Genomic DNA, 27671 nt, shown 5'->3' with positions numbered 1-27671 from the left:
GTGTGTCTGTGAGTGTGTGTCTGTCCGAGTGTGTGTGTCTCTGTGTGTGTCTGTCTGAGTGTATGTGGTCTGTGTGTGTGGTCTCTGTTGTGTGTGTGTGTTTCTGTCTGGTGTGTGTGTGTCTGTGTGTGTGTTTATGTGTGTCTGTATCTGTGTGGTGTCTGTTTGTGTTTCTGTGTGTCTGTGTCTGTGTGTGTTTCTGTGTGTCTGTGTCTGTGTGTCTTTGTGTGTTTCTGTGTGTGTGTGTGGTGTCTGTGAGTGTGTCTGTGTGCGTGTGTCTGTATGTGGTGTCTGTGTCTGTGTGGTGTCTGTGAGTGTGTCTGTGTGTGTGTGTCTGTATGTGGTGTCTGTGTCTGTGTATTTCTGTGCCTGTGTTTGTGTGTGTGTGTCTGTGGTGTCTGTATGTGTGTTTCTGTGTGTCTGTGTCTGTATGTGTATCTGTGTCTGAGTGTCTTTGTGTGTTTATGTGTGTGTGTGTGTGGTGTCTGTGTGTGTTTCTGTGTGTGTGTGTCTGTGTTGTGTCTGAATATTTGTGTTTGTTTCTGTGTGTGTCTGTGTCTTTGTGTGTTTCTATGTGCCTGTGTGGTGTCTGTATGTGTGTGTCTGTATGTGTTTGTCTATGTCTGTGTGTGTATCTGTGTGTGTGTGTCTGTGTCTGTGTGGTGTCTGTATGTGTGTGTCTGTATGTGTTTGTCTATGTCTGTGTGTGTTTCTGTGTGTCTGTGTGTGTGTCTGTGTGGTGTCTGTATATGTGTGTTTGTTTCTGTGTGTGTCTGTGTCTGTGTGTCTGTATGTGTGTGTCTGTGTGTGTCTTTGTGTGTGTGTGTCTGTATGTGTGTGTCTGTGTCTGTGTGTTTCTGTATGTGTGTATCTGTGTGGTGTCTGTTTGTCTTTTTGTCTGTGTTTGTGTGGTGTGTGTGTCTCTGTGTGGTGTCTGTGTCTGTGTGTGTTTCTGTGTGTCTGTGTCTGTGTCTGTGTGTCTGTGTGGTGTCTGTGTGTGTTTCTGTGTGTCTGTGTCTGTGTGTCTGTGTCTGTGTCTGTGTGTCTGTGTCTGTGTGTGTTTCTGTGTGTCTGTGTCTGTGTCTGTGTGTCTGTGTGGTGTCTGTGTCTGTGTGTGTTTCTGTGTGTGTGTGTCTGTGTCTGTGTGTTTCTGTATGTGTGTATCTGTGTGGTGTCTGTAAGTGTGTGTCTGTGTGTGTGTCTTTTTGTCTGTGTTTGTGTGGTGTGTGTGTCTCTGTGTGGTGTCTGTGTCTGTGTGTGTTTCTGTGTGTCTGTGTCTGTGTCTGTGTGTCTGTGTGGTGTCTGTGTCTGTGTGTGTTTCTGTGTGTCTGTGTCTGTGTGTCTGTGTCTGTGTGTCTGTGTCTGTGTCTGTGTGTCTGTGTCTGTGTCTGTGTGTCTGTGTGGTGTCTGTGTGTGTGTCTGTGTCTGTGTCTGTGTGTCTGTGTGGTGTCTATGTGTGTGTCTGTGTCTGTGTCTGTGTTTCTGTGTGTCTGTGTCTGTGTGTCTGTGTGTCTGTGTCTGTGTGTCTGTGTGTCTGTGTGTCTGTGTCTGTGTCTGTGTGGTGTCTGTGTCTGTGTCTGTGTGTGTTTCTGTGTGTCTGTGTCTGTGTGTGTTTCTGTGTGTCTGTGTGGTGTCTGTGTGTCTGTGTCTGTGTGTCTGTGTCTGTGTGTCTGTGTCTGTGTCTGTGTCTGTGTGGTGTCTGTGTCTGTGTGTGTTTCTGTGTGTCTGTGTCTGTGTGTGTTTCTGTGTGTCTGTGTGGTGTCTCTGTGTCTGTGTGTCTGTGTGGTGTCTGTGTGTCTGTGTCTGTGTGTCTGTGTGGTGTCTGTGTGTCTGTGTCTGTGTGGTGTCTGTGTGTCTGTGTGTCTGTGTCTGTGTGGTGTCTGTGTGTCTGTGTCTGTGTCTGTGTGGTGTCTGTGTGTCTGTGTCTGTGTCTGTGTGGTGTCTGTGTGTCTGTGTCTGTGTGGTGTCTGTGTGGTGTCTGTGTGTCTGTGTGGTGTCTGTGTCTGTGTCTGTGTGTCTGTGTGGTGTCTGTGCTTCTGATGATGATGCCATTTGTGGCACCAAGTAGAAGTTGTACAAATGATCTGACAGGGTTCTCCCAATGGCTGAGTTGGTCATTGAGCCATACAGATCAGGAGGTCCCAGGTGAGTTATCTGATCTCAGCCAGGGTGGCAGTAAAGGTGGTACAATTGGTGTCAGTGTCTCGAGGCTCAGGATGAAAGGGTCAGCCGAGGTTCCCACACCTGATCACTCTGCAATGCTCCTCGCAGCAGATGTGGAGGTTGCATGAGGAAGTGATCACCTCCCTTCCCCATGGTTAAACAGCTGCTGGTATTCGTCGTCCCTGCTCAGGAGTGAGAAATAGCTACTTAGATGAGGTAGCAGAGGACGACCGTCAGCACTAAGTGTACCCCAGTGTAATGATCCTGAGAGACTGAGCAATGCAAGGTGGAGTTATGGCCTTCCGAACCCTGGGGAGTGGGAGGGTGGGTGTCCAAGGCAAAGCTCAGAAGTTTCTGTGGAGCGAGGGGGGAGCTGAAGTGCTGGTGCAGTTGCTGACTTGTACCATTGTTACCAGTAACTATTAACTAGGCTTTGTTCTACGTACATAACCATATATGGAAGAAGTTGGAGACCCTGCTTTCTGGTAAATCTGTGGGTCTTCACACACCAGAAAGGAATCAACTCCTCGGGGCAGAAAATGAGTAAATTGAAATCTAGATAAACAGAGACTGAGCTTATGATCTTCGTCCTAACCAATCACTTAGTGAAACAGCCGGTGGGCCGAGCGATGTTCATGTGGATTATTTCACCACTTTCTACGATTGATTTCCAGGATCTGTTGTGTGTGCTGATTGATGATGGAGGTTTCCTGATCATGTCCAACCAGCCAGAACACTGGAGCCAGGTAACATAAGACCGCAGTGAATGCTGCACCTTCGTCAGATCGAGTTGGACACTGAATGTGGGACACCACAGCCTGCACCCGATAGTGTCACCAACACCAGTCGTGTCGTGACCGGTGACATCTTATCAATATGTATATAATATATATATATATACAGAGAGAGAGAGAAAAAAGTTACATATAGCACACATTGCCCATCTGTCACACTTCTCCTTTTCTGTCCATTACACACTTATTACTGTGCCACACTGCAAAACAAAACACTGTGAGAAAAGGCACTTATTTGACACAGGAACCAGAATGTCTGTAACCTGACCGAACACACTTAAATAAAAGATCAAAAGTCAGCTTTGTGATCTGCAGCTTGAACAGTAATTAAATTCTGACCTCACCCAGTGTTTACTTAATAACAATTAGATTTTGTGTCCTTAAAGAGACACAACTTGACTTTGACAACAGATTAATCCACTGTGCACTACATGGTATAACACGGTCCCTGTAAATCAGTGTATAATCTGACTTACTGTGAGCAACGCCACAGGGCAGCTACTAATAATTACCAGCAAATACAAATATCAAAGTGCAGACGCCAAGCTGCAGACATCACACTTTAAAGTGTCACACTTTGTTACAGATACAAACAAGCCTTTAAAAAGAGGGAAAATGAGCCTGAAATTTACAAGCAATTACAGCCTTCCTAGCTACAACTACTTTGCTTTTCATATTTGGCCTTAAAGAAACAGGGCAGGTTAGCAGCTAAACGTCACAATCCTATTCCAAACCCCAAACTATCTGGGCGGTGTTCCAGCATTAAAATTACAATACTGTTGTTACCTGGGTCTGTTGGATATTCTAGTTACCGACGACCAGGTTTATTATCATATTCGGGAAATGGACGTGGTATGCTGTTAGTAAAGGTAACTGACAAGATATACGGTGGGAATTTCCTCGAGGTTATTCTCGCTCCGCCCTGTCAACGGGGTTTCCACCAAACTTGCGCTGGCAGAGCAGGAGAATCTCCCAAGGAAATTCCCGCCGATGGTGTTTGTGAGGAATGTTGGTTTTGTGCCGGTTTGGGAGTAGGTATTGGGGAGTGGGGTGGACTGCTGTGTGGTGAATAGATTGGGGATATTGAATGGTTGGGGTAAGAATGAACTGATGTTTCGGGGGTAAGGGTAGTTGAGGCAGAGTATTGAGTACTGAAGGGATGCGGAGGATTAGTGGAGAGGGGAGAGAGTACTGCGGGCATTGGGGGGAATGGGCAGTGATCAAGTTGAGCAATGTGGAGTAGTAAGAATTCAGTTGGGGAAGTGAGGAACTGCTGAGTGTGTAGATGGTATGTGAGGGAAAGGTATTGGGTCTTGATGTATTGAGGGGTGATAATGAGCACTGGGGGAAGCAGGTGAGAGGAGAGTGAGAGGTTTGGATGGAGAACAGTGGATAGAAGGAGAATGGAAATCATTTGCAAATAGGAAGTGAGTGGTTTGTTTGTGGGGTGGATGTCAGTGTATTGGGACGTTAGTAGAGACAGTGTGTAAAGTGGGGCACCGGTGAAAGTTGCAGTTTGAAAGAAATATAAACAGAGAGGAGTAGAATTGGATGAAGGAATGGATATGGAGCAATGGACAGAGAGGAGGCAGATATAGGGAGCCACAGAGAAGACCCAGAATGAAGTTCCGTAAATAACAGCTCCGTGGGTCACCAGGCAAAATAAAAGAAAGGGAAGGTCTGGGAGAAGAGGGTTTTCTGAAAGTAATTAATTAATTGATCTTTCACCTCTCTATAATCTTTCTTGTTTTGGTGCAGGGCCCATTTTCCTTACAGCTCTAAAGAACCTTAAGATGTTTCTCTACATTAAGGATGTTATATAATACAAGTTATTGTTGTATACTATAATACATGAATTACCAGATATTTTATAACTACAATCTATGTATATGATAGTGCAAGTAAAATCAAGTACATTGTTATGTCAATACCATCTCTATTCATTATATAGCTAGTATATTATACTGACAAAACAGGTCAGTGGAGTGGGCAGATAGGTGGCAGATACAGTTCAATGCACAGAAATGTCAGATAGTTTATCTTGGACAAAAGAATAGTGAAAGACATTATAACCTTAATAGTATGGCTCTTAACAGAGTGGAGAAACATAGGTCTAAGGGTGCAGATACACAGATCTTTAAAGGTGGGAGTAATAACAACAACAACTACAACTTGCATTTATATAGTGCCTTTAACATAGTATGACATCCCAAGGCGCTTCACAGGAACATAATTAGACAAAAAAATTGACATTGAGCCAAAGAAGGAGACATTAGGATAGATGACCAAAAGCTTGGTCAAAGAGGTAGGTTTTAAGGAGTATCTTAAAGGAGGAGAGAGAGAGGCAGAGAGGTTTATGGAGGGAATTCCAGAGCTTAGGGCCTAGACAGCTGAAGGCACGGCTGCCAGTGGTAGGGAGAGGAAGTTGGAGATGCACAAGAGGCAAGAATTGGAGGAGCGCAGAGATCTCTGAGGATTGTAGGGCTGGAGGAGGTTACAGAGATTAGGGAGGGATTTGAAAACAAGGATGAGAATTTTAAAATCGAGGCATTGCTGGACTGGGAGCCAATGTAGGTCAGCGAGCACAGGGGGTGATGGGTGAATGGGACTCGGTGCGAGTTAGGATACGGGCAGTAGAGTTTTGGATGAGCTGAAGTTTACAGAGGGTGGAAGATGGGAGGTCGGCCAGCAGAGCATTGGAATAGTCAGGTCTGGAGGTAACAAAGGCATGGATGAGGGTTTCAGCAGCAGGTGAGCTGAGGCAGGGGCGGAGACAGGCAATGTTACGGAGGTGGAAGTAGGTGGTCTTGGTGATGGAGCGGATATGTGGTTGGAAGTTCATCTCAGGGTCAAATAGGATGCCAAGGTTGCGAACGGTCTGGAGGGATGGAGTCAGTGGTCTAGGGAACGGAGTTTGTGGCAGGGGCAATGGCTTTGGTATTCCCAATGTTTAATTGGAGGACATTTATGCTCATTCAGTACTGGATGTCAGACAAACAGTGTGACAACACTGAGGTAGTGGAAGGGTCGAGAGAGGTGGTAAATAAAACAGGCAAATGGGATTCTGGGTTTTATACAAAGGTTATTAAATGGAATATCAAGGAAGTGAATTTTGGAAGTGTACACAACATTGGTTAGGCCCCAGTTAGGGTTATGTGTGCAGTTCTGGATATCCCATTATAGGAAGAGCCAAGGAAAGGGGGCAGCAGAGATTCATTAGAACAATACCAGGCTGTAGTTATGGAAAAATGCTTGAAAAATCAGGGCTTTTTTCAACAGAGAAGGTTGGACAAGCAGGAGCTTGCTCAGGGTGGAGATGGGGAGAACATTGGAGAAGTGAAGTCTGGGAGAGATGAAGGGCTAGGTGAGGGTTTCAGTGGTAGTGGAGCAGGGCTGGACATCATGAGCAGACTTGGTTAGGACGTGGGGTTTGAAGCTGAGCTTCTGGTCAAAACAGGACACTGTGGCTGCACACCATTGAGCTCAGCCTGAGCAAGCAGTCGGGCAAGGGGTTAGAATCAGGCCTAGGGTGCGGGGCCCTGGCAGCATTACGTTGAAGAAAACTCACCCACAACTTGATGTCAGACGAGCTGTCAGACAATGGCAATCATCGAGTCAAAGGTCATACAGAAAATGCTCCTAAATGTGCTTTGTTTTCGGTTATTTCTCCAGATTGGTACGTTCTTCAGTGAGATGGACCCCAGCTTGATGATTGCACTCTACAATGCTTCATTCTACACAAAAAAGGAATCCTATGACTATCAGTCTGTGTGTGGTCCATCGCCTAATACTAACACAGGAGCTGCACCCAGGTCCATCTTTATTGTAAGTTTGCACCTGCTGTCAGCAACCCAGGAAAAGAATCATAGGGACGTTAAAAAATATTGTGTTTTTCTCATTTGCTTTGAACATTCTTGTTAATTAGTTGCAAACATATTGGAGATGGGAAGAAAGGCAGTTTGACCAGGCGAGGTGTTTGGAGTTGGGAGGTCATGTGATGAAAGCTCCAGGATTATGTCCAGAGTTGGTGTGCCTGGGAGGTCACGGGGAGCACAGCAGAGGACAGTCAGCCACAGGGACCCTTCCAGCCGTCAGATTTTCTGTGGTTTTGTGCAGAAACGTGACAGGGTCAGCCGGCACATGTACTGATCGCACACATTCTGCAGGGTCATGCAGTCACTTGCAATCACAGAACATGATTTCAGTCTCTGAAGGACCAGCGGTTCCACATATCTGTAGTCTGGCAGGTTTAGAACAGAGGAAGCCTCAAAGGGTCTCTGAGACTTGCCTTGCTGCTTCGGAGTATGGATTGTCCACCCCTGAAGTGGCCTCCAGAGGAGGTAACGTGGGAGGTGGGATACAAGCCTTTGTCGATTCATTGGGTGGGATACAAACCTACATAGAAACATAGAAAATAGGAGCAGGAGTAGGCCATTCGGCCCTTCGAGCCTGCTACGCCAGTCAATATGATCATGGCTGATCCTCTATCTCAATACCATATTCCCGCTCTCTCCCCATCCCCCTTGATGCCTTTTGTGTCTAGAAATCTTTCAATCTCCTTCTTAAATATATTCAGTGACTTGGCCTCCACAGCCTTCTGTGGTAGAGAATTCCACAGGTTCACCACCCTCTGAGTGAAGAAATTTCTCCTCATCTCAGTCCTAAATGTCCCACCCCGTATCCTGAGACTGTGACCCCTCGTTCTGGACCCCCCAGCCAGGGGAAACACACTCCCTGCATCCAGTCTGTCTAGCCCTGTCAGAATTTTATACATTTCAATGAGATCCCCTCTCATTCTTCTAAACTCGAGTGAATACAGGCCGAGTCGACCCAATCTCTCCTCATACGACAGTCCTGCCATCCCAGGAATCAGTCTGATAGCCTTTCTGTCTATTGGGTGGAACACAAGCCTCTCGGTCTATTCATTGTGTTGATACAAGCTTCTCTGTCCATTAGAAATACACGACTGATAATAAATAAATAAACCAATAAATAAAAACTAGAAATGGCAGTACAGCTATGTGTCGGGACTGTAATATGTGGGAGTTTGTGGACTGTGAGATTGTCTCGTATTGCCACATCTGCAGTAAATGTCTCTGCCTTGAGACACTCCGGCTCAGAGTCTTTGAACTGGATTGCGAGTTAGAGACACTCTGACACACAAGGGAGGGGGAGGAAGTTCTGGATAGTTTTCACCAGAGCTCAGAAACAACTTCAGTTGAAAGTACAGGTACAGGAAGGGGAGAGTGTGACTGTCAGTCAGCGGGGTAGGGGGAACCAAGGGGAGGTAGAGAAGGAGGTCCTACAAACACTGGTCCTATCCAACGGGTACATGGTCCTTGATACCGGTGAGGATAAGGATGAAGGCTGCAGGGAGGATGCCCAGAATGATAACCATTGCCCCGGGGGGGGAGGATCAGAATAGAAAGGTTGTAGTCACAGAGGATTCTATAATCAGGGGGTTGGATAGCATTCTCTGCAGTGGTGACCGAGAGTCCAGGAGGGTGTGTTGCCTACCTGGTGCAAAGGTAAAGGATATCTCTGAGCAACTGGAGAGGAATGTGGAAAGGGAGGGGGAGGATCCAGTTGTCATGGTCCATGTTGGCACCGATAACATAAGGAAGAACAAGGAGGAGGTCCTCGAACAAGGGAAACGCAGAAGTTAGGAACTAAATTAAAAAGGACCTCATGGGTGGTAATCTCAGAATTACTGCCCGAGCCACGTGCTGATTGGGATAGGGATAGTCAGATCAGGAAGGTGAACATGTGGCTGAAAGACTGGAGTGGGAAGGAGGGGTTCCATTTCATGGGACACTGGCACCAGTACTGGGACAGGAAGGAGCTGTACCCCTGGGACGGGAAGGAGCTGTACCCCTGGGACAGGAAGGAGCTGTACCACTGGGACGGGAAGGAGCTGTACCACTGGGACGGGAAGGAGCTGTACCACTGGGACGGGAAGGAGCTGTACCACTGGGACGGGAAGGAGCTGTACCACTGGGACGGGAAGGAGCTGTACCACTGGGACGGGAAGGAGCTGTACCACTGGGACGGGAAGGAGCTGTACCACTGGGACGGGAAGGAGCTGTACCACTGGGACGGGAAGGAGCTGTACCACTGGGACGGGAAGGAGCTGTACCACTGGGACGGGAAGGAGCTGTACCACTGGGACGGGAAGGAGCTGTACCACTGGGACGGGAAGGAGCTGTACCACTGGGACTGGAAGGAGCTGTACCACTGGGACGGGAAGGAGCTGTACCACTGGGACGGGAAGGAGCTGTACCACTGGGACGGGAAGGAGCTGTACCACTGGGACGGGAAGGAGCTGTACCACTGGGACGGGAAGGAGCTGTACCCCTGGGACGGGAAGGAGCTGTACCACTGGGATGGGCTCCACCTGAACCAGAATGGGACCAGTGTCCGAGCGGAGAGGATAAATAGAGCAGTGCACTAGGCTTTAAACTCGCAAGATGGTGGGGGGATAGGCGAGGAGGGATCTGGTGGCAATAAAAAAAGCCTGAGGATAAAAGAAACAGGAGATGAGTGTAAAGGTCAGACCAGGGTTAGGAATAAAGATAACATAAATGGTCAAGGAACAAATACAGTTATAAAACAGAAGTATAAAAGGACTGTTAAAAATAAAGTAAAAGGAACAACTATCAAAGACGATTTCAACTGACTGTGCAGCAATATACACATTGTCCAAAATAAACCAGGGGAAGTGGAGGCAATGATCTGTAGCGAGGAGCTAGATGTAGAAGGAATAACTGAAACATGGCTACATAAAGAACAGGACCGGCAACTAAATCTTGCCGGTTATAACATCATCAGAAAGGAAAGGGAAGGAAGAAGGGGGTGGAGTAGCTGTACTAATTAAAGATAACAGAGGGCAGTAGAAAAAAGGGACATAACTAATAGAAGGATAGAAACAGAATCCATAGGGATTGAAATAGAAGATAAGAAGGGATCGATCATACTAATAGGGGTATACTACAGACCGCCTAATAATGGAAAGGAGGTGGAGGAATAAATATGTAAGCAAATATGTGAAATGAGTAAAGGACATAGAATAATAATCACGGGAGATTTTAACTACCCCCAAATAAACTGGCAAGAAGAGGTTGGTAAAGAATGGAGTTTTTACAATGTGAGCAGGACTCCTTTCTTACCCAGTATGTGAAGGGTACGGTAGCGTAGTGGTTGTGTTACTGGGCTAGTAATCCAGAGGCCTGGACTAAAATCCAGAGTCACGAGTTCAAATCCCGCCACGGCGGCTGGCGAATTTAAATTCAATTAATTAAATAAAAAATCTGGAATTAAAATACTAGTATCAGTAATGGTGGCTATGAAACTACCGGATTGTTGTAAAAACCCATCTGGTTCACTAATGTCCTTTAGGGAAGGAAACCTGCCGTCCTTACCCGGTCTGGCCTATATGTGACTCCAGACCCACAGCAATGTGGTTGATTCTTAATTGCCCTCTGAAATGGCCTAACAAGCCACTCAGTTGTAAAAAAAATCTCGCTCGGGATGGGCAATAAATGCCGGCCTTGCCAGTGACGAATAAAAAAAAAGAGAGGAAGCAGTGCTGGGCCTAGTAATGGGAAATGAATCAGAACAGATAAGAGAAGTAATTGTAGGGGAACATCTAGGCAATAGCGATCACAACATAAAAAGGTTTAAGATAAAGATTGAGAAGGACACAAAAAAAACAAAGGCCAAATTAATAAATTGGATAAAAGCTGATTTTAATGGGATGAGAATGGAATTAGGGAAAATAGACTGGAAAATTTACTGATAAACAAAGAAATAGAACAGACATTTAAAACTGTGATCAATAGAGTCCAGGAGAAATATATCCCACTAAAAAACAAGAATAAACTAGCTGGCAATGGTACATACACTAAATACATAGACAATAAAGGAGAGGATGACAAAAGGGAATATGAAGAGGTGAGGAAAGAAGTCAAAAAAACAATTAGGAAAACAAAGAGAAACTACAAAATTAAATGATCAAAGAATATAAAAAGAAATAGTAAAGTATTCTACAAACACATAAATAATAAAAGGAAAATCAGGATAGGGTTTGGGCCACAAAGGGATACAGACGATAAACTCACAGGTAATGACAGTGAAATGGCAGAAATATTGAATAATTACTTTGCCTCAGTATTTACCAGGGAGACTGACATGGTGGGCAGGACATTAGAAAAATAGATCAAAAAAGATAGAAAGTGGGGAGATAATTGATAAACTAATCAAACTTAGAGAGGATAAAAGCCCTGGTCCAGATGGACTGCATCCACGCATATTAAAAGAAGTTAGGGAAGAGATAGCAGAGGCACTATTACATATATATAAAAAATCATTAGAAAAGGGAGTAGTGCCAGAGGACTGGTGGACAGCTAATGTTATTCCTATATTTAAAAAGGAGATAGAATCAGTCCAGGGAACTATAGACCAATTAGCTTAATGACGGTGGTAGGAAAGATAATGGAATCTTTACTCAAAGATGTAATAGAAAAACATCTAGAAACCAAAAATATAATAAAGAATAATCAGCTTGGATTTCAGAAGGGAAAGTCATGCTTGACCAGCCTTATTGAATTCTTTGAAGAAGTAACAGAAAAGGTAGACAAGGGTAATGTAGTAGATGTGATATATTTGGAATTTCAAAAGGCCTTCGATAAGGTATCGCATTGTAGACTCATGACTAAGGTCAGAGCATGTGGAGTCAGGGGACAGGTAGCAGAATGGATAGCAAGCTGGCTACAAAACAGAGAGTAGGGGTTAAGGGTAGTTACTCAGACTGGTGGGAAGTGGTGTTCCACAAGGATCGGTGCTGGGACCATTATTGTTCACAATTTATATTAACGATTTGGTCTCTGGATCGGAAATACAATTTCAAAATTTGTGGATGACACCACATTGGGGGGTGCAGTTAATACTGAGGAATACTGCGACAAAATACAGGATGACATTAATAAACTTGCAGAACGGGCGTGTAATTGGCAAATGAATTCCAATATAGACAAGTGTGAGGTGGTACATTTTGGTAGGAAGAATAAGGAGGCCACATACTGCAAAGAGTCTAAATGGGGTAGAGGAGCAGAGGGATCTGGGGGTACAGATACACAAATCACTAAAGGCAACGATATGGGTTAATAAGGCCATTAAAAAGCCTTCTAGAGGGATTGAATTGAAAAGCAGAGAAGTTATGTTAAAGTTGTATAGAATCTTGGTTAGACCACACTTGGAATACTGTGAACGTTCTGGTCTCCATATTATAAAAAGGATATAGAGGCACTGGACAAGGTGCAAAAAAAGATTTACCAGGATGATACCAGAACTGAGAGGTTATACCTATCAGAAAAGATTGAACAGGCTGGGGCTCTTTTCTCTAGAAAAGAGAAGACTGAGGGGTGACCTGATAGAGGTCTTCAAGATTATGAAAGGGTTTGTGGAACTCGCTACTGAAAGCAGTAGTTGAGGTGAATAGCATTTAAGGGGAAGCTGGATAAACACATGAGGGAGAAAGGAATAGAAGGATATGTGGATAGGGTGAGATGAAGTAGGGAGGGAGGAGGCTCGTGTGGAGCATAAATACTGGCATGGACCTGTTGGGATGAATGGCCTGTTTCTGTGCTGTACATTCTATGTAATTCTATGTAATTCTGTTGATTACAAGCCTTTCTCTGTCCATTGAGTTGATTACAAGCCTTTCTCTGTCTATTGGGTTGATTACAAGCCTTTCTCTGTCCATTGAGTTGATTACAAGCCTTTCTCTGTCTATTGGGTTGATTACAAGCCTTTCTCTGTCCATTGAGTTGATTACAAGCCTTTCTCTGTCCATTGAGTTGATTACAAGCCTTTCTCTGTCCATTGGGTTGATACAAGCATTTCTCTGTATGGATTGAGATAAAGAATAGGAAGGGATCAGTCACACTAGTATCATAATACGTACAGCACAGGAGGAGGCCATTCAGCCCACCGTGCCTGTGCCAGCTCTTTGAAAGAGCTATCCCATTAGTCCCATTCCTCTGCTGTTTCCCATAGCCCTGTAATTGTTTTCCCTTCAAGTATTTATCCAATTCCCTTTTGAAAGTTACCATTGAATCTGCTTTCCCCACCCTTTCAGGCAGTGCATTCCAGATCATTACAACTCGCTGCATAAAAAAATGTTTCCTCGTGTCGCCTCTGGCTCTTTTACTGATCACCTCTTTGTCCTCTGGTTACCGACCCTTCTGCCACTGGAAACAGTTTCTCCTTATTCACCCTGTCAAAACCGTTCATGATTTTGAACAACAATCCCAGCTTTTCCAGTCTCTCCACATAACTGAAGTCGCTCATCGCTGGAACCATTCTAGTAAATCTCCTCTGCACCCTCTCTCAGGCCTTGACATCCTTCCGAAAGTGCGGTGCCCAGAATTGAACACAATACTCCAGCTGAGGCCTAACCAGTGTTTTATAAAGGATTAGCATAACTTCCTTGCTCTTTGTCTCTATTTATAAAGCCCAGGATCCCACATGTTTTTTTAACAGCCTTCTCAACTTGACCTGCCACCTTCAAAGATTTGTGCACATATACCCCCAGCTCTCTCTGTTCCTATTTATTTTATTCCTTCATGGGATGTGGGCATTGCTGGCAAGGCCAGCATTTATTGCCCATCCCTAATTGCCCATCAGAAGGTGATGGTGAGCCGCCTTCTTGAACCACTGCAGTCCGTGTGGTGAAGGTTCTCCCACAGTGCTGTTAGGAAGGGAGTTCCAGGATTTTGACCCAGCGACGATGAAGGAACGGCGATATATTTCCAAGTCGGGACGGTGTGTGACTTGGAGGGGAACATGCAGGTGGTGTTGTTCCCATGTGCCTGCTGCTCTTGTCCTTCTAGGTGGTAGAGGTCGTGGGTTTGGGAGGTGCTGTCGAAGAAGCCTTGGCGAGTTGCTGCAGTGCATCCTGTGGATGGTACACACTGCAGCCACAGTGCGCCGGTGGTGAAGGGAGTGAATGTTTAGGGTGGTGGATGGGGTGCCAATCAAGCGGGTTGCTTTGTCCTGGATGGTGTCAAGCTTTTTGAGTGTTGTTGGAGCTGCACTCATCCAGGCAAGTGAAGAGTATTCCATCATATTCCTGACTTGTGCCTTGTAGATAGTGGAAAGATTTTGGGGAGTCAGGAGGTGAGTCACTCGCCGTAGAATACCCAGCCTCTGACCTGCTCTTGTAGCCACAGTATTTATATGGCTGGTCCAGTTAAGTTTCTAGTCAATGGTGACCCCAGGATGTTGATGGTAGGGGATTTGGCGATGGTAATGCCGTTGAATGTCAAGGGGAGGTTGTTAGACTCTCTCTTGTTGGAGATGGTCATTGCCTGGCACTTGTCTGGCGCAAATGTTATTTGCCACATATCGGCCCAACCCTGGATGTTGTCCAGGTCGTGCTGCATGCGAGCTCGGACTGCTTCATTATCTGAGGGGTTGCGAATGGAACTGAACACTGCAATCATCAGCGAACATCCCCATTTCTGACCTAATGATGGAGGGAAGGTCGTTGATGAAGCAGCTGAAGATGGTTGGGCCTAGGACACTGCCCTGAGGAACTCCTGCAGCAATGTCCTGGGACTGAGATGATTGGCCTCCAACAACCACTACCATCTTCCCTTGTGCTCGGTATGACTCCAGCCACTGGAGATTTTCCCCCTGTTTCCCATTGACTTCAATTTAACTTGGGCTCCTTGGTGCCACACTCGGTCAAATGCTGCCTCGATGTCAAGGGCAGTTACTCTCACTTCACCTCTGGAATTCAGCTCTTTTGTCCATGTTTGGACCAAGGCTGTAATGAGATCTGGAGCTGAGTGGTCCTGGCGGAACCCAAACTGAGCATCGGTGAGCAGGTTATTGGTGAGTAAGTGCCGCTTGATAGCACTGTCGACGACACCTTCCATCAGTTTGCTGATGATTGAGAGTAGACTGATGGGTCGGTAATTGGCCGGATTGGATTTGTCCTGCTTTTTGTGGACAGGACATACCTGGGCAATTTTCCACATTGTCGGGTAGATGCCAGTGTTGTAGCTGTACTGGAACAGCTTGGCTAGAGGCGCAGCTAGTTCTGGAGCACAAGTCTTCAGCACTACAGCCAGGATGTTGTCGGGGCCCATAGCCTTTGTTGTATCAGCTGTTTCTTGATATCACGTGGAGTGAATCGAATTGGCTGAAGACTGGCTTCTGTGATGGTGGGGATATCGGGAGGAGGCCGAGATGGATCATCCACTCAGCACTTCTGGCTGAAGATGGTTGCAAACGCTTCAGTCTTGTCTTTTGCACTCACGTGCTGGACTCTGCCATCATTGAGGATGGGGATGTTTACAGAGCCTCCTCCTCCCGTTGGTTGTTCAATTGTCCACCACCATTCACGACTGGATGTGGCAGGACTGCAGAGCTTTGATCTGATCCGTTGGTTGTGGAATCGCTTAGCTCTGTCTATAGCATGTTGCTTCCGTTGTTTAGCACGCATGTAGTCCTGAGTTGTAGCTTCACCAGGTTGGCACCTCATTTTTAGGTGTGCCTGGTGCTGCTCCTGGCATGCTCTTCTACACTCCTCATTGAACCAGGGTTGATCCCCTGGCTTGTTGGTAATGGTAGAGTGAGGAATATGCCGGGCCATGAAGTTACAGATTGTGCTCGAATACAATTCTGCTGCTGCTGATGGCCCACAGTGCCTCATGGATGCCCAGTTTTGAGCTGCTAGATCTGTTCTGTATCTATCCCATTTAGCACGGTGGTAGTGCCACACAACACGTTGGATGGTATCCTCAGTGAAAAGACGGGACTTTGTCTCCACGAGGACTGTGCGGTGGTCACTCCTACCAATACTGTCATGGACAGATGCATTTGCGACAGGTAGATTGGTGAGGACGAGGTCAAGTAAGTTTTTCCCTCGTGTTGGTTCGCTCACCACCTGCCGCAGGCCCAGTCTAGCAGCTATGTCCTTCAGGACTTGGCCAGCTCGGTCAGTAGCGGTGCTACCGAGCCACTCTTGGTGATGAACATTGAAGTCCCCCACCCAGAGTACATTCTGTGCCCTTGCTACCCTCAGTGCTTCCTCCAAGTGGTGCTCAACATGGAGGAGGACTGATTCATCAGCTGAGGGAGGACGGTAGGTTGTAATCAGCAGGAGGTTTCCTTGCCCATGTTTGATCTGATGCCATGAGATTTCATGGGGTCTGGAGTCAATGTTGAGGACTCCCAGGGCCACTCCCTCCTGACTGTATATCACTTTACCGCCACCTCTGGTGGGTCTGTCCTGCCGGTGGGACAGGACATACCCAGGGATGGTGATGGAAGAGTCTGGGACGTTGGCTGAAAGGTATGATTCTGTGAGTATGGCTATGTCAGGCTGTTGCTTGACTGGTCTGTGGGACAGCTCTCCCAATTTTGGCACAAGTCCCCAGATGTTAGTGAGGAGGACTTTGCAGGGTCGACTGGGCTTGTTTTGCCTTTGTCATGTCCAGTGCCTAGTGGTCCGTCCGGTTTTATTCTTATTATGACTTTTTTTAGCGAGGTTGTACAACTGAGTGGCTTGCTCGGCCATTTCAGAGGGCAATTAAGATCGACCACATTGCCGTGGGTCTGGAGTCACATATAGGCCAGACCGGGTCAGGATCCTGCACTCCCTTTAAAATTGTACCATTTAGTTTATATTGCCTCTCCTCGTTCTTCCTACCAAAACGCATCACCTCGCAGTTCTCTGCGTTAAATTTCATCTGTCATGTGTCTGCCCATTTCACCAGTCTGTCGGTGGCCTCCTGAAGTCTGTTACTATCCTCCACATTGTTCACTACATTTCCGAGTTTCGTGTCATCTGCAGACTTTGAAATTATACCCTCTATACCCAAGTCCAGGTCATTCATATATACCAAAAATAGCAGTGGTCCTAATATTGACCCCTGTAAACCCATTGGATACTTCCCTCTAGTCTGAAAAATAACCGTTCATCATTACTCTCTGCTTTCTGTCCATTCGTCAATTTTTATATCCACGCTGCCACTGTCCCTTTAATCTCAATGGGTTTTAATTTTTCTAACGAGTCTATTATGTGGTACTTTATCAAATGCCTTTTGAAAGTCCATATACACAACATCAACTGTACGACCCTCATCAACCCTCTCCGTTACGTCATCAAAGAACTCTATCAATTTAGTCAAACTATGAGGCGTATACGACAGATCATCAAATAATGGAATAGAAGTGGGGAGAGAAAAATGCAGGTGAATCATAGAATCATAGAAAGTTGCCGCACAGAAGGAGGCCATTCAGCCCATCATGTCTGTGCCGGTCGAAAAGATCTATCCAGCTTCATCCCACTTTCCAGCACTTGGTCCGTAGCCCTGTAGGTTACGGTACTTCAGGTGCACATCCAGGTACTTTTTAAATGAGTTGAGGATTTCTGCCTCTACCACCCTTTCAGGCAGTGAGTTCCAGACCCCCACCACCATCTGGGTGAAAAAATTTCTCCTCAGCTCCCCTCTAATCCTTCTACCAATCACTTTAAATCTATGCCCCCTCGATTATTGACCCCTCTGCTAAGGGAAATAGGTCCTTCCTATCCACTCCATCTAGGCCCCTCATAATTTTATTCACCTCAATTAAATCACCCCTCAGCCTCCTTTATTCCAAAGAAAACAAACCCAGCCTATCCAATCTTTCCTCATAGCTAAAATTCTCCAGTCCTGGCAACATCCTTGTAAATCTCCTCTGTACCCTCTCGAGTGCAATCACATCTTTCCTGTAATGTGGTGACCAGAACTGTACACAGTACTCAAGCTGTGGCCTAACTAGTGTTTGATACAGTTCTGGCATCACCTCCCTGCTCTTATATTCTATGCCTCGGCTAATAAAGGAAAGTATCCCGTATGCCTTCTTAACCACCTTATCTACCTGACCTGCTATCTTCAGGGATCTGTGGACATGCACTCCAAGGTCCCTCTGTTCCTCTACACCTCTCAGTATCCTCCCATTTATTGTGTATTCCCTTGTCTTGTTTGCCCTCCCCAAATGCATTCCATCACACTTCTCCGGATTGAATTCCATTTGCCATTTTTCTGCCCACCTGACCAGTCCATTGATATCTTCCTGCAGTCTACAGCTTTCCTCCTCACTATCAAACACACGGCCAATTTTTGTATCATCTGCAAACTTCTTAATCATGCCCCCAACATTAAGTCCAAATCATTAATTTATACCACAAAAAGCAGGGACCCGGTACTGAGCCCTGCGGAACCCGGTACTGAGCCCTGTGGAACCCGGTACTGAGCCCTGTGGAACCCGGTACTGAGCCCTGCGGAACCCGGTACTGAGCCCTGCGGAACCCGGTACTGAGCCCTGCGGAACCCGGTACTGAGCCCTGCGGAACCCGGTACTGAGCCCTGCGGAACCCGGTACTGAGCCCTGTGGAACCCGGTACTGAGCCCTGCGGAACCCGGTACTGAGCCCTGCGGAACCCGGTACTGAGCCCTGCGGAACCCGGTACTGAGCCCTGTGGAACCCCACTTCCAGTCACAAATGTATGAAGGAGTAAAAAAAATCACAGGATCATAATCCTGGTGGAATTAAACTCTCCTCAAATAAGCTGGCAGGGAGAGGGAGTGAATGGGGAGAAATGGATGGAATTTTTACAGTGTGTACAAGACTCCTTTATGACTGATATGTAAGAAGCCCGACAAGAGAGGAAGCACTGCTAGGCCTAGTAATGGGAAATGAACCCAAACAGATAAGAGAAGTAAGTGTAGGAGAACATCTAGGGAGTAATTAAACTATAAGGGAATGAGGATGGTGCTAAGGAAGGTAAACTGGAGAACAATATTAACAGACAAAGAAGAACAACAGTGAGCAAAATTTATCGGAGTGATAAATAGAGTTCAGGAAAAATGTGTTCCACTAAGTGGGGGTCTGCAAGTCAATCAGAACTTTGGTGTCTCGCGATAGCAGAAAAGCTGGAGCTGTATCTCCCTATTGATGAAAACCTCTGACCTGGACTTTGTGTTTTACTCAAGCCCACAGTTGCAGATTTGCTGAACCTGGCCTGGTGGAGCTCAGCTGCTGCCTGGTAAGATAACACTCACATCTTTAACACCGTCTTACTGCAAAGGAAACCCTACAGGTGAACTAATATTGTGCTAATAAAGCAGAGAAGCTTTTGTTAAACTTGTATGGAATCTTGGGTAGACCACACTTGGAGTATTGTGAACAGTTCTGGTCTCCGTATTATAAATAGGATATAGAGACATTGGAGAGGGTGCAAACAAGATTCACGAGGATGATACCAGAACTGAGAGGATATCGTTATAAGGAAAGGCTAAACAGGCTAAGAGAAGGCTGAGGGGTGACCTGATAGAGGTCTTTAAGATAATAATAGGATTTAATCGGGTAGATATAGATAAAATGTTTCCACTTGTGGGGGAGACCAGAACTAGAGGTCATAAATATAAGATAGTCACTAATAAATCCAATAGGGAATTCAGGAGAATCTTTTTTACCCAGAGAGTGGTTAGAATGTGGAACTCACTCCCACAAGGAGTAGTTGAGGCGAATAACAGAGATACATTTAAGGGAAAGCTGGATCAACACATGAGGGAGAAAGGAATAGAAGGATATGGTGATAGGGTGAGATGAAGTAGGGAGGGAGGAGGCTCGTATGGAGCATAAACACCAACATAGACCAGTTGGGCCGAATGGCCTGTTTCTGTGCTGTAGACTCGATGTAACTCTATGTACACCTCGGTGCTATCTGACATCGTAGCTCATGTGCGTTCAGAGTGAGTCAGTGTTGTACTAGTGTGTGTGTAACCTTGGGCTGTGGCAGTGATCCTGGTTGTGTGATGGTGAGTCGAAGGCACAGCCTGGCTCTTATTGGGATGAATCAGTCTTACCTCCTACTTGTGCTTTGCACTAAGAAGTTATCTTAAAAGATTAATAATTGAAACAGTTTCTCCCTTTCACTGAGCAGCTTGTTCCCATTTTCAACGTGAGAACCTGTTACCCAATTTCATCAACCAGATCTTCACAAAAGACCTTTGGGAACACACTAGGGCTCGTTGTCCAGTCACTTCTTCAGTGAAGAGCCTGGTGTTTAAGTGCAACTCCCACAATGGGTTTCGTAGCGGGTGATGTTGGTGCAGTTTTTAGCAAATGAAATGTGGGCGGAGATTGGTCACCGAATAAGAATTCACAGTTAAAACGCCGGAATGCCAGGAGATAGTGCCACAGCTCTGGAGTTGGGATTCCAATTTCTATTATCAACAGAAATGCTCACATATCAGACCTTCACTTAATGATTGTCCTTTGATTAATTTCCCCAGGTCTTTACTGCAGCAGTTGTTGTATGCTCTTACCTTCCAGCTCAGCTTCCAAACAGGTACGAGTCTCTGGTGTGTCCCATGATGTCAACATCACTTCAAGGGAGGTGCTATGTAGGAGGAAAAATTAAGCCAATCAGTTGAGCCCCGGTTCACATCTCCCTTGATCCACACATCAACTTAGATACGAAAGTCTTGCACAAATAATAAGAACTTGCATTTATTTGGTGCCTTTAACGTCTTAAAACGTCCCAAAGTGCTGCACAGGCGTATAATCAGACATGGGCCCAGTTGAATCTCTCTACAAAAACACTGGTGGTGAGAGAAAGACAAATCAACTAACGGAGGGCAACATTCCCAGGGACTAGTGCAGTAGGTCCACACCGGGCTCCTGTGTACGTCATATTAGACCAGGGGGTTGGTGATGTTTCTGTGACAGCTTCTCTCTACTGAGGTCATTGTCCAGATCCATTGGTTGGTTTGTGTCATGTGATTGTTTCATTGTTACTTACACCAGTTGCTACATGTGCCACAAGACCGTGCATGGCTCTCACGCTGAAGGGCCTGTTTTCCTGGGATATATGCTCAGAGAACAGTTAGCCCACGCACGCAAAGTACAGGGAGAAAGAAGCAGAGACCTGTGACGACTTTACGATGCCCTTTGATTTCCAGGGCTTCCCCCGAGGAGGTGGGGTGTTGGTGGAAGGGGGAGCAGAGTGCGTGAACCTACATTAGGCTCAGACTAAGGGCTGCCATGTAGATGAGATGGGAGTGAATGTTCCCACCCCTCCTGCCTCAATTTCTTCTTGCATCACTGGCAGGACACCCTGAAGAGGGAGGCCATTAACCTTGCGCTCAGATTGGAGAGGGGAGGCGGCCAGCAAACATGCAGGATCTAACATCAGGCCTGGGGTGGGGGTGGGTGGGGACATCTCTAACCTCATGGACTGCACACATAAAAAGCCCCAACCTCAGTGGCCACTGCTGCTGATGCTGGAGGCCTCTGGCCTGCAGCAGTGCCTGACATTGCTCCCTTGTCAGAGGGAAGGGGATTGTCTGGGCCATTTAACCCGGAAATACAAGCCGGGTTCAGGTCACTCCAGCTGAGGCTGCACGGGTCACAGTGGGATCTGCCTTTAGATCTTAACAATATAAGATTCATTCTACTCCATTACTCAGTACTATTTACTGCTGTTGATGTTTCCGGCTAGGTTATTTGAATTGGTTGCCTACTTAAGTCTCTGTTAATTGTTCCTCTTCCTTTGTTACAAGATGATACCCTAGCGGACAGCGTCGAATCTAAAGAGACAAGCTGTGTCACCAAGCAGACACAGTACTACTTTGGCAACAACAGTAGATCCTACAGCAACTTAATTGACTGCAGCAACTGCTCCAGGTTGGCACGTGACACAAGAGAATGGTCAATGGCAACTCCCCATAAAACCAATCTAATATTAGAAGAAAGCAACGTGACAATAAATCACAACAGCTAAACGGTTTTAGCTTCCCCTCTGGCCCAGTGAGTAAAGGCACCACCTGGTGTAGCATTGAGCTCTACTGGCCAGAAGATCCCAAGTTTCACTATTAGCCTGTGCTAAGTTAGCTGATTTCAAGAATGCTACAGTTGGCCTCAGTACCTCTAGGTGGAAGGGGTGGGAAAGTCAAGTGCGTTTAAATGGACATCAAGTAATGATAGGATTGACTTTGGTTGTGATGCCCCCATTGTCAAATTTCCTCACAACACTCAGAAGGGAAAAAATTGGCAAAAGGAAAAGACGAATGCAGACATGGTCTGTGCATGTGAGAATCACTGCTCCTTACAGTCAGGGCAATACAATGAACCCTGTCTCGGAGGCCCTGCCTGTGCAGAGAGGCTACTTTGCTACGATGACCACTTAACCTCAGTCTTACAGTAAGACATGTTTTAAGGACCATCTTACAGCGAGGGTCCAATTTGTGTCCCAGCCCACCTCCTATGCCCATGAGTCAGCCCTTCCTGATGTCGCAGTTTGGGAACGAGTTGTGCTGATCTTTAAAGGAAGTCACAGCATGTTTTATGTTAAATGAAGAAAATGATTTTGTTGTGGCATTTCTGCCTCCCTGAGAATGAAGCTCGCACACATTTACCAGTGGCTTTTGCAACTTTTATATTTTAAATTGCCTCTTGAGCAGACGTTGTTCGGAATTTGAATTCAGCAAAGATCACTTCAAAATTGGTTTTGTTCCATTCTGGTAAGCCTCTCTGCCTGCTTTCACATGGCTGTATCGGGGCAACTGTTGCAGACTGTCAGTAAACATTTCTGTCTTGTCACAGGTTTTACCATGCACAGAGACTAGCCAACACCAACCTGCTCTTTGTGGTGGCAGAGAAGCTGACCTGTAGTCAATGCGACCGAAACAAACTGATCCAGGCTAAGGTGCGATGTATCCAGTCATTAAACTTCTACGCACAGCTCTGCAGAGAATCGTAACATTAGCCCACCTTCAAGGAAGCTTGGTGTGAGGGAGTTCCAGTGACCTGGTGTGAGGGAGTTCCAGTGACCTGGTGTGAGGGAGTTCCAGTGACCTGGTGTGAGGGAGTTCCAGTGACCTGGTGTGAGGGAGTTCCAGTGACCTGGTGTGAGGGAGTTCCAGTGACCTGGTGTGAGGGGAGTTCCAGTGACCTGGTGTGAGGGGAGTTCCAGTGACCTGGTGTGAGGGAGTTCCAGTGACCTGGTGTGAGGGAGTTCCAGTGACCTGGTGTGAGGGAGTTCCAGTGACCTGGTGTGAGGGAGTTCCAGTGGCCTGGTGTGAGGGAGTTCCAGTGACCTGGTGTGAGGGAGTTCCAGTGACCTGGTGTGAGGGAGTTCCAGTGACCTGGTGTGAGGGAGTTCCAGTGACCTGGTGTGAGGGAGTTCCAGTGACCTGGTGTGAGGGGAGTTCCAGTGACCTGGTGTGAGGGGAGTTCCAGTGACCTGGTGTGAGGGAGTTCCAGTGACCTGGTGTGAGGGAGTTCCAGTGACCTGGTGTGAGGGAGTTCCAGTGACCTGGTGTGAGGGAGTTCCAGTGACCTGGTGTGAGGGGAGTTCCAGTGACCTGGTGTGAGGGAGTTCCAGTGACCTGGTGTGAGGGAATTCCAGTGACCTGGTGTGAGGAGTTCCAGTGACCTGGTGTGAGGGGAGGTCCATTGACCTGGTGTGAGGGAGTTCCATTGACCTGGTGTGAGGAGGTCCAGTGACCTGGTGTGAGGAGGTCCAGTGACCTGGTGTGAGGAGGTCCAGTGACCTGGTGTGAGGAGGTCCAGTGACCTGGTGTGAGGAGGTCCAGTGACCTGGTGTGAGGAGGTCCAGTGACCTGGTGTGAGGAGGTCCAGTGACCTGGTGTGAGGAGGTCCAGTGACCTGGTGTGAGGAGGTCCATTGACCTGGTGTGAGGAGGTCCAGTGACCTGGTGTGAGGAGGTCCAGTGACCTGGTGTGAGGAGGTCCATTGACCTGGTGTGAGGAGGTCCATTGACCTGGTGTGAGGAGGTCCAGTGACCTGGTGTGAGGAGGTCCATTGACCTGGTGTGAGGAGGTCCAGTGACCTGGTGTGAGGAGGTCCAGTGACCTGGTGTGAGGAGGTCCATTGACCTGGTGTGAGGAGGTCCATTGACCTGGTGTGAGGAGGTCCAGTGACCTGGTGTGAGGAGGTCCATTGACCTGGTGTGAGGGAGTTCCAGTGACCTGGTGTGAGGAGGTCCATTGACCTGGTGTGAGGAGATCCAGTGACCTGGTGTGAGGAGGTCCATTGACCTGGTGTGAGGGGAGGTCCAGTGACCTGGTGTGAGGAGGTCCATTGACCTGGTGTGAGGGAGTTCCAGTGACCTGGTGTGAGGAGGTCCAGTGACCTGGTGTGAGGAGGTCCAGTGACCTGGTGTGAGGGAGGTCCAGTGACCTGGTGTGAGGAGGTCCAGTGACCTGGTGTGAGGAGATCCAGTGACCTGGTGTGAGGAGGTCCAGTGACCTGGTGTGAGGGAGTTCCAGTGACCTGGTGTGAGGGGAGTTCCAGTGACCTGGTGTGAGGGGAGTTCCAGTGACCTGGTGTGAGGGAGTTCCAGTGACCTGGTGTGAGGGAGTTCCAGTGACCTGGTGTGAGGAGGTCCATGAACTGGTGTGAGGGGAGGTCCAGTGACCTGGTGTGAGGGAGTTCCAGTAACCTGGTGTGAGGGGAGGTCCAGTGACCTGGTGTGAGGGAGTTCCAGTGACCTGGTGTGAGGGAGGTCCAGTGACCTGGTGTAAGGAGGTCCATTGACCTGGTGTGAGGGGAGGTCCAGTGACCTGGTGTGAGGAGGTCCAGTGACCTGGTGTGAGGAGGTCCAGTGACCTGGTGTGAGGGAGGTCCAGTGACCTGGTGTGAGGAGGTCCAGTGACCTGGTGTGAGGGAGTTCCATTGACCTGGTTTGAGGAGGTCCATTGACCTGGTGTGAGGGGAGGTCCAGTGACCTGGTGTGAGGAGGTCCAGTGACCTGGTGTGAGGAGGTCCATTGACCTGGTGTGAGGAGGTCCATTGACCTGGTGTGAGGAGGTCCATTGACCTGGTGTGAGGAGGTCCATTGACCTGGTGTGAGGAGGTCCATTGACCTGCTGTGAGGAGGTCCATTGACCTGGTGTGAGGAGGTCCATTGACCTGGTGTAAGGAGGTCCATTGACCTGGTGTGAGGAGGTCCATTGACCTGGTGTGAGGTGGTCTTGTGCTTTGTTTTAGTTTTGATGATTGTGGCTTCCAGATAAACATTAAAGTAGGTCCCTGATCCAAGTTAATCATTCAGTTGGTTCTGTATCTATTAAGGTTTGTGTGTCTGATGCTCAGATTTTGGTGTCTACAGACTCCTTCAGTTGTGAGTACGATAAACAACTCAGGTCAGGGACCTGCTTCTGATCATTTTGCACTACCAGGGTTTCGATGTTGAACATTGATCGTACTCCTCATTGCCTGTTTTGTATTCACTCTTTTCTCTCCAATACTTTCCACGCCAGCTGCACCTCAGTCCCTTTCACATAGATTGATGCAATTCCGCCAGTCAAACAACAGGGTCCAACAATCCATGTGAACCATACATCATTTCTGTTAATTCCTGAGCTTGAGCTGCTATCTCCTACTGGTGGCTTTACTGAGGATCAGTAGAACTCTTGACCTAACTAATAGGCAGGTTGAACATTGGATATGTCCAGATCCTACGCCCACCAGGGTGAAAATTTGGCCTGAAAGGGATTCTTGGTTTAATTTTTACTATGGTGATAAAAAAGTCTGGTTCAACTGACAAAGAATTAACTCCCAGAGATACATAAGCCACTTAGGTCACTGATTAGGAGAGTTAGGTGGAATATCAGATGGAACAGCCATCATATTGTGTACTGTCACATGAGCGTTGAGGCAATGGGAAGTTGTTGGGCACATGCTAGAGCAGTCTGCACCCTGATTCTAGAATGGCCTTTCATTCAATACGCTCAGCAGGACAGATAATGCCGATTGGGAAAGTTTCACAACAAAGGGGAAGGAGACATTTTCATTGAAGGTGCTAAGTTTTATTGGCAGCTTGTCAGCCCAATCCTTTAGGGATAGGTCAGAGATCAGTCTCTCGCTTTCTTTCTCTCTCCCTCTCTTTTTCTCCTTGTCTTTCTTTTTTCTCTTTCTTTCTCTCAAAAAGTTTGAGGCAAACACACAGAGATCTCACTCTCCAGACAGTCAAAAAGAAGCAGAGGGAGCTCAGGCTGATATAAACACATCTAATCAGAAAGAGTAAAGGTTAGTGGCAGTTAGTTCACACGCTGTTAACGTGTAGGTTTAGCCCATAACATATGTATCTCATTGGAAAACTGTTCTCTATTCATTCATACATTTCATGTAACATAACCAGTTTATCGGTTTACAATCGGTCTGATCTCACGAGAGTTTGTTTATTGTTATGAACCCAAGTCATGCTATTTATAGAGCAGCGAAGGTACACTCCAGATATTAGGGGACGCAAGGACGAGAATCATGGAATCGTTACAGCACAGAAGGAAGCCATTCGGCCCATCAAGCCCTAGCCGGCTCTCTGTAAGAGCAATCCAGTTAGTCCCATTCCCCTGCTCTTTCCCTGTAGCCCTGCAAATTTTTTCCCTTCAACTATTTATCCAATTCCTTTTTGAAAGCCACGATTGAATCTGCTTCCACCACCCTTTCAGACAGCGCTTTCCAGATCATAACCACTCGCTGCGTTTAAAAAAAAAGTTTTCCTCATATCACCTTTAGCTCTTTTGACAATCACCTTAAATCTGTGTCCTCTGGTTCTCAACCCTTCTGCCAATGGGAGCAGTTTCTCTTTATTTACTTTATCTAAACCCTTCATGATTTTGAACACTTCCATCAAATCTCCTCTTAACCTCTCTGTTCCAAGGAGAACAACCCCAGCTTCTCCAGTCTCTCCACAAAACTGAAGTCCCTCATTCCTGGAACCATTCTAGTAAATCTTTTCTGCACCCTTTTTAAGGCCTCCACATCTTTCCTAAAGTGCAGTGCCCAGAATTGGACACAATACTCCAGTTGTGGTCGAACCAGTGTTTTATAAAGGTTCAACGAAGTCCAGGATCCAGTATGCTTTTTTAACCACTTTCTCAACCTGTCCTGCCACCTTCAATGACCTGTGCACATATACCCCCAGGTCTCTCTGTTCCTGCATTACCTTTAGAATTGTACCCTTTAGTTTATATTGCCTCGCCTCATTGTTCCTGCCAAAATCTATCACTTCGCACTTCTCTGCATTAAATTTCATCTGCCACGTGTCTGCCCATTCCACCAGCCTGTCTATGTCCTCTTGAAGTCTATCACTATCCTCCTTGCTGTTCACTACATTTCCAAGTTTTATGTCGTCTGCAGATTTGGAAATTGTGCCCTGTACATCCAAGTCCAAGTCATTAATATATATCAAGAAAAGCAGTGGTCCAAGTGCCAACCCCAGACTGACTGGTGATGCCGAACACCAGGGCATGTCCAATTCAGACCTGTGAATTTGTAGCCTGACATTGAGCTAGTTATTGCATTGGTCTGTGGATGTAGGACAGTGTCATATCACTAGTTTTGAGTTTCTTTACAAATTACCAGCCAAAACTTATGGCTTAAACTTGATTCTACATTGTAAGTTGACCATTCTCAGGTGGGACTGAGCAGTGACCTGAGACCCAATATTGATCAGAGTAATACAGCCCCTGAAATGCGACATGAAATCCTGATGAGGAGAATTCCCCCCCACCCCTTCCAACCATGGAATAGGCCATAAGATCCTGTTCAGAGTAACTCTGTCCTGCATATGGGGGATGTTCTGCTCCCCCCAGAATGGGCCTTGAAATCAAGTTGAGAGCAATAATG

General features: G+C 46.8%; 1 protein-coding gene across 2 annotated transcripts in view; it reads left to right on the top strand.

The window, feature by feature from the left end:
- The window catches only part of cacna2d2a (calcium channel, voltage-dependent, alpha 2/delta subunit 2a), a 1119650-nt gene that overhangs the window by 1032995 nt on the left and 58984 nt on the right, over positions 1-27671 (top strand). For both annotated transcript variants that reach the window (XM_067999049.1, XM_067999048.1), the window contains 6 exons: positions 2838-2909; positions 6630-6782; positions 19004-19056; positions 20309-20364; positions 21578-21701; positions 22620-22729. In XM_067999049.1, the coding sequence (XP_067855150.1) occupies positions 2838-2909; positions 6630-6782; positions 19004-19056; positions 20309-20364; positions 21578-21701; positions 22620-22729 (568 nt within the window). The remainder of the gene's footprint in view (positions 1-2837; positions 2910-6629; positions 6783-19003; positions 19057-20308; positions 20365-21577; positions 21702-22619; positions 22730-27671) is intronic.

This window comes from Heptranchias perlo, chromosome 17 (genome assembly GCF_035084215.1).
Source record: "Heptranchias perlo isolate sHepPer1 chromosome 17, sHepPer1.hap1, whole genome shotgun sequence".
Classification (NCBI taxonomy): Eukaryota; Metazoa; Chordata; class Chondrichthyes; order Hexanchiformes; family Hexanchidae; genus Heptranchias; species Heptranchias perlo.
This window is presented reverse-complemented; position numbering and strand designations above follow the sequence as displayed.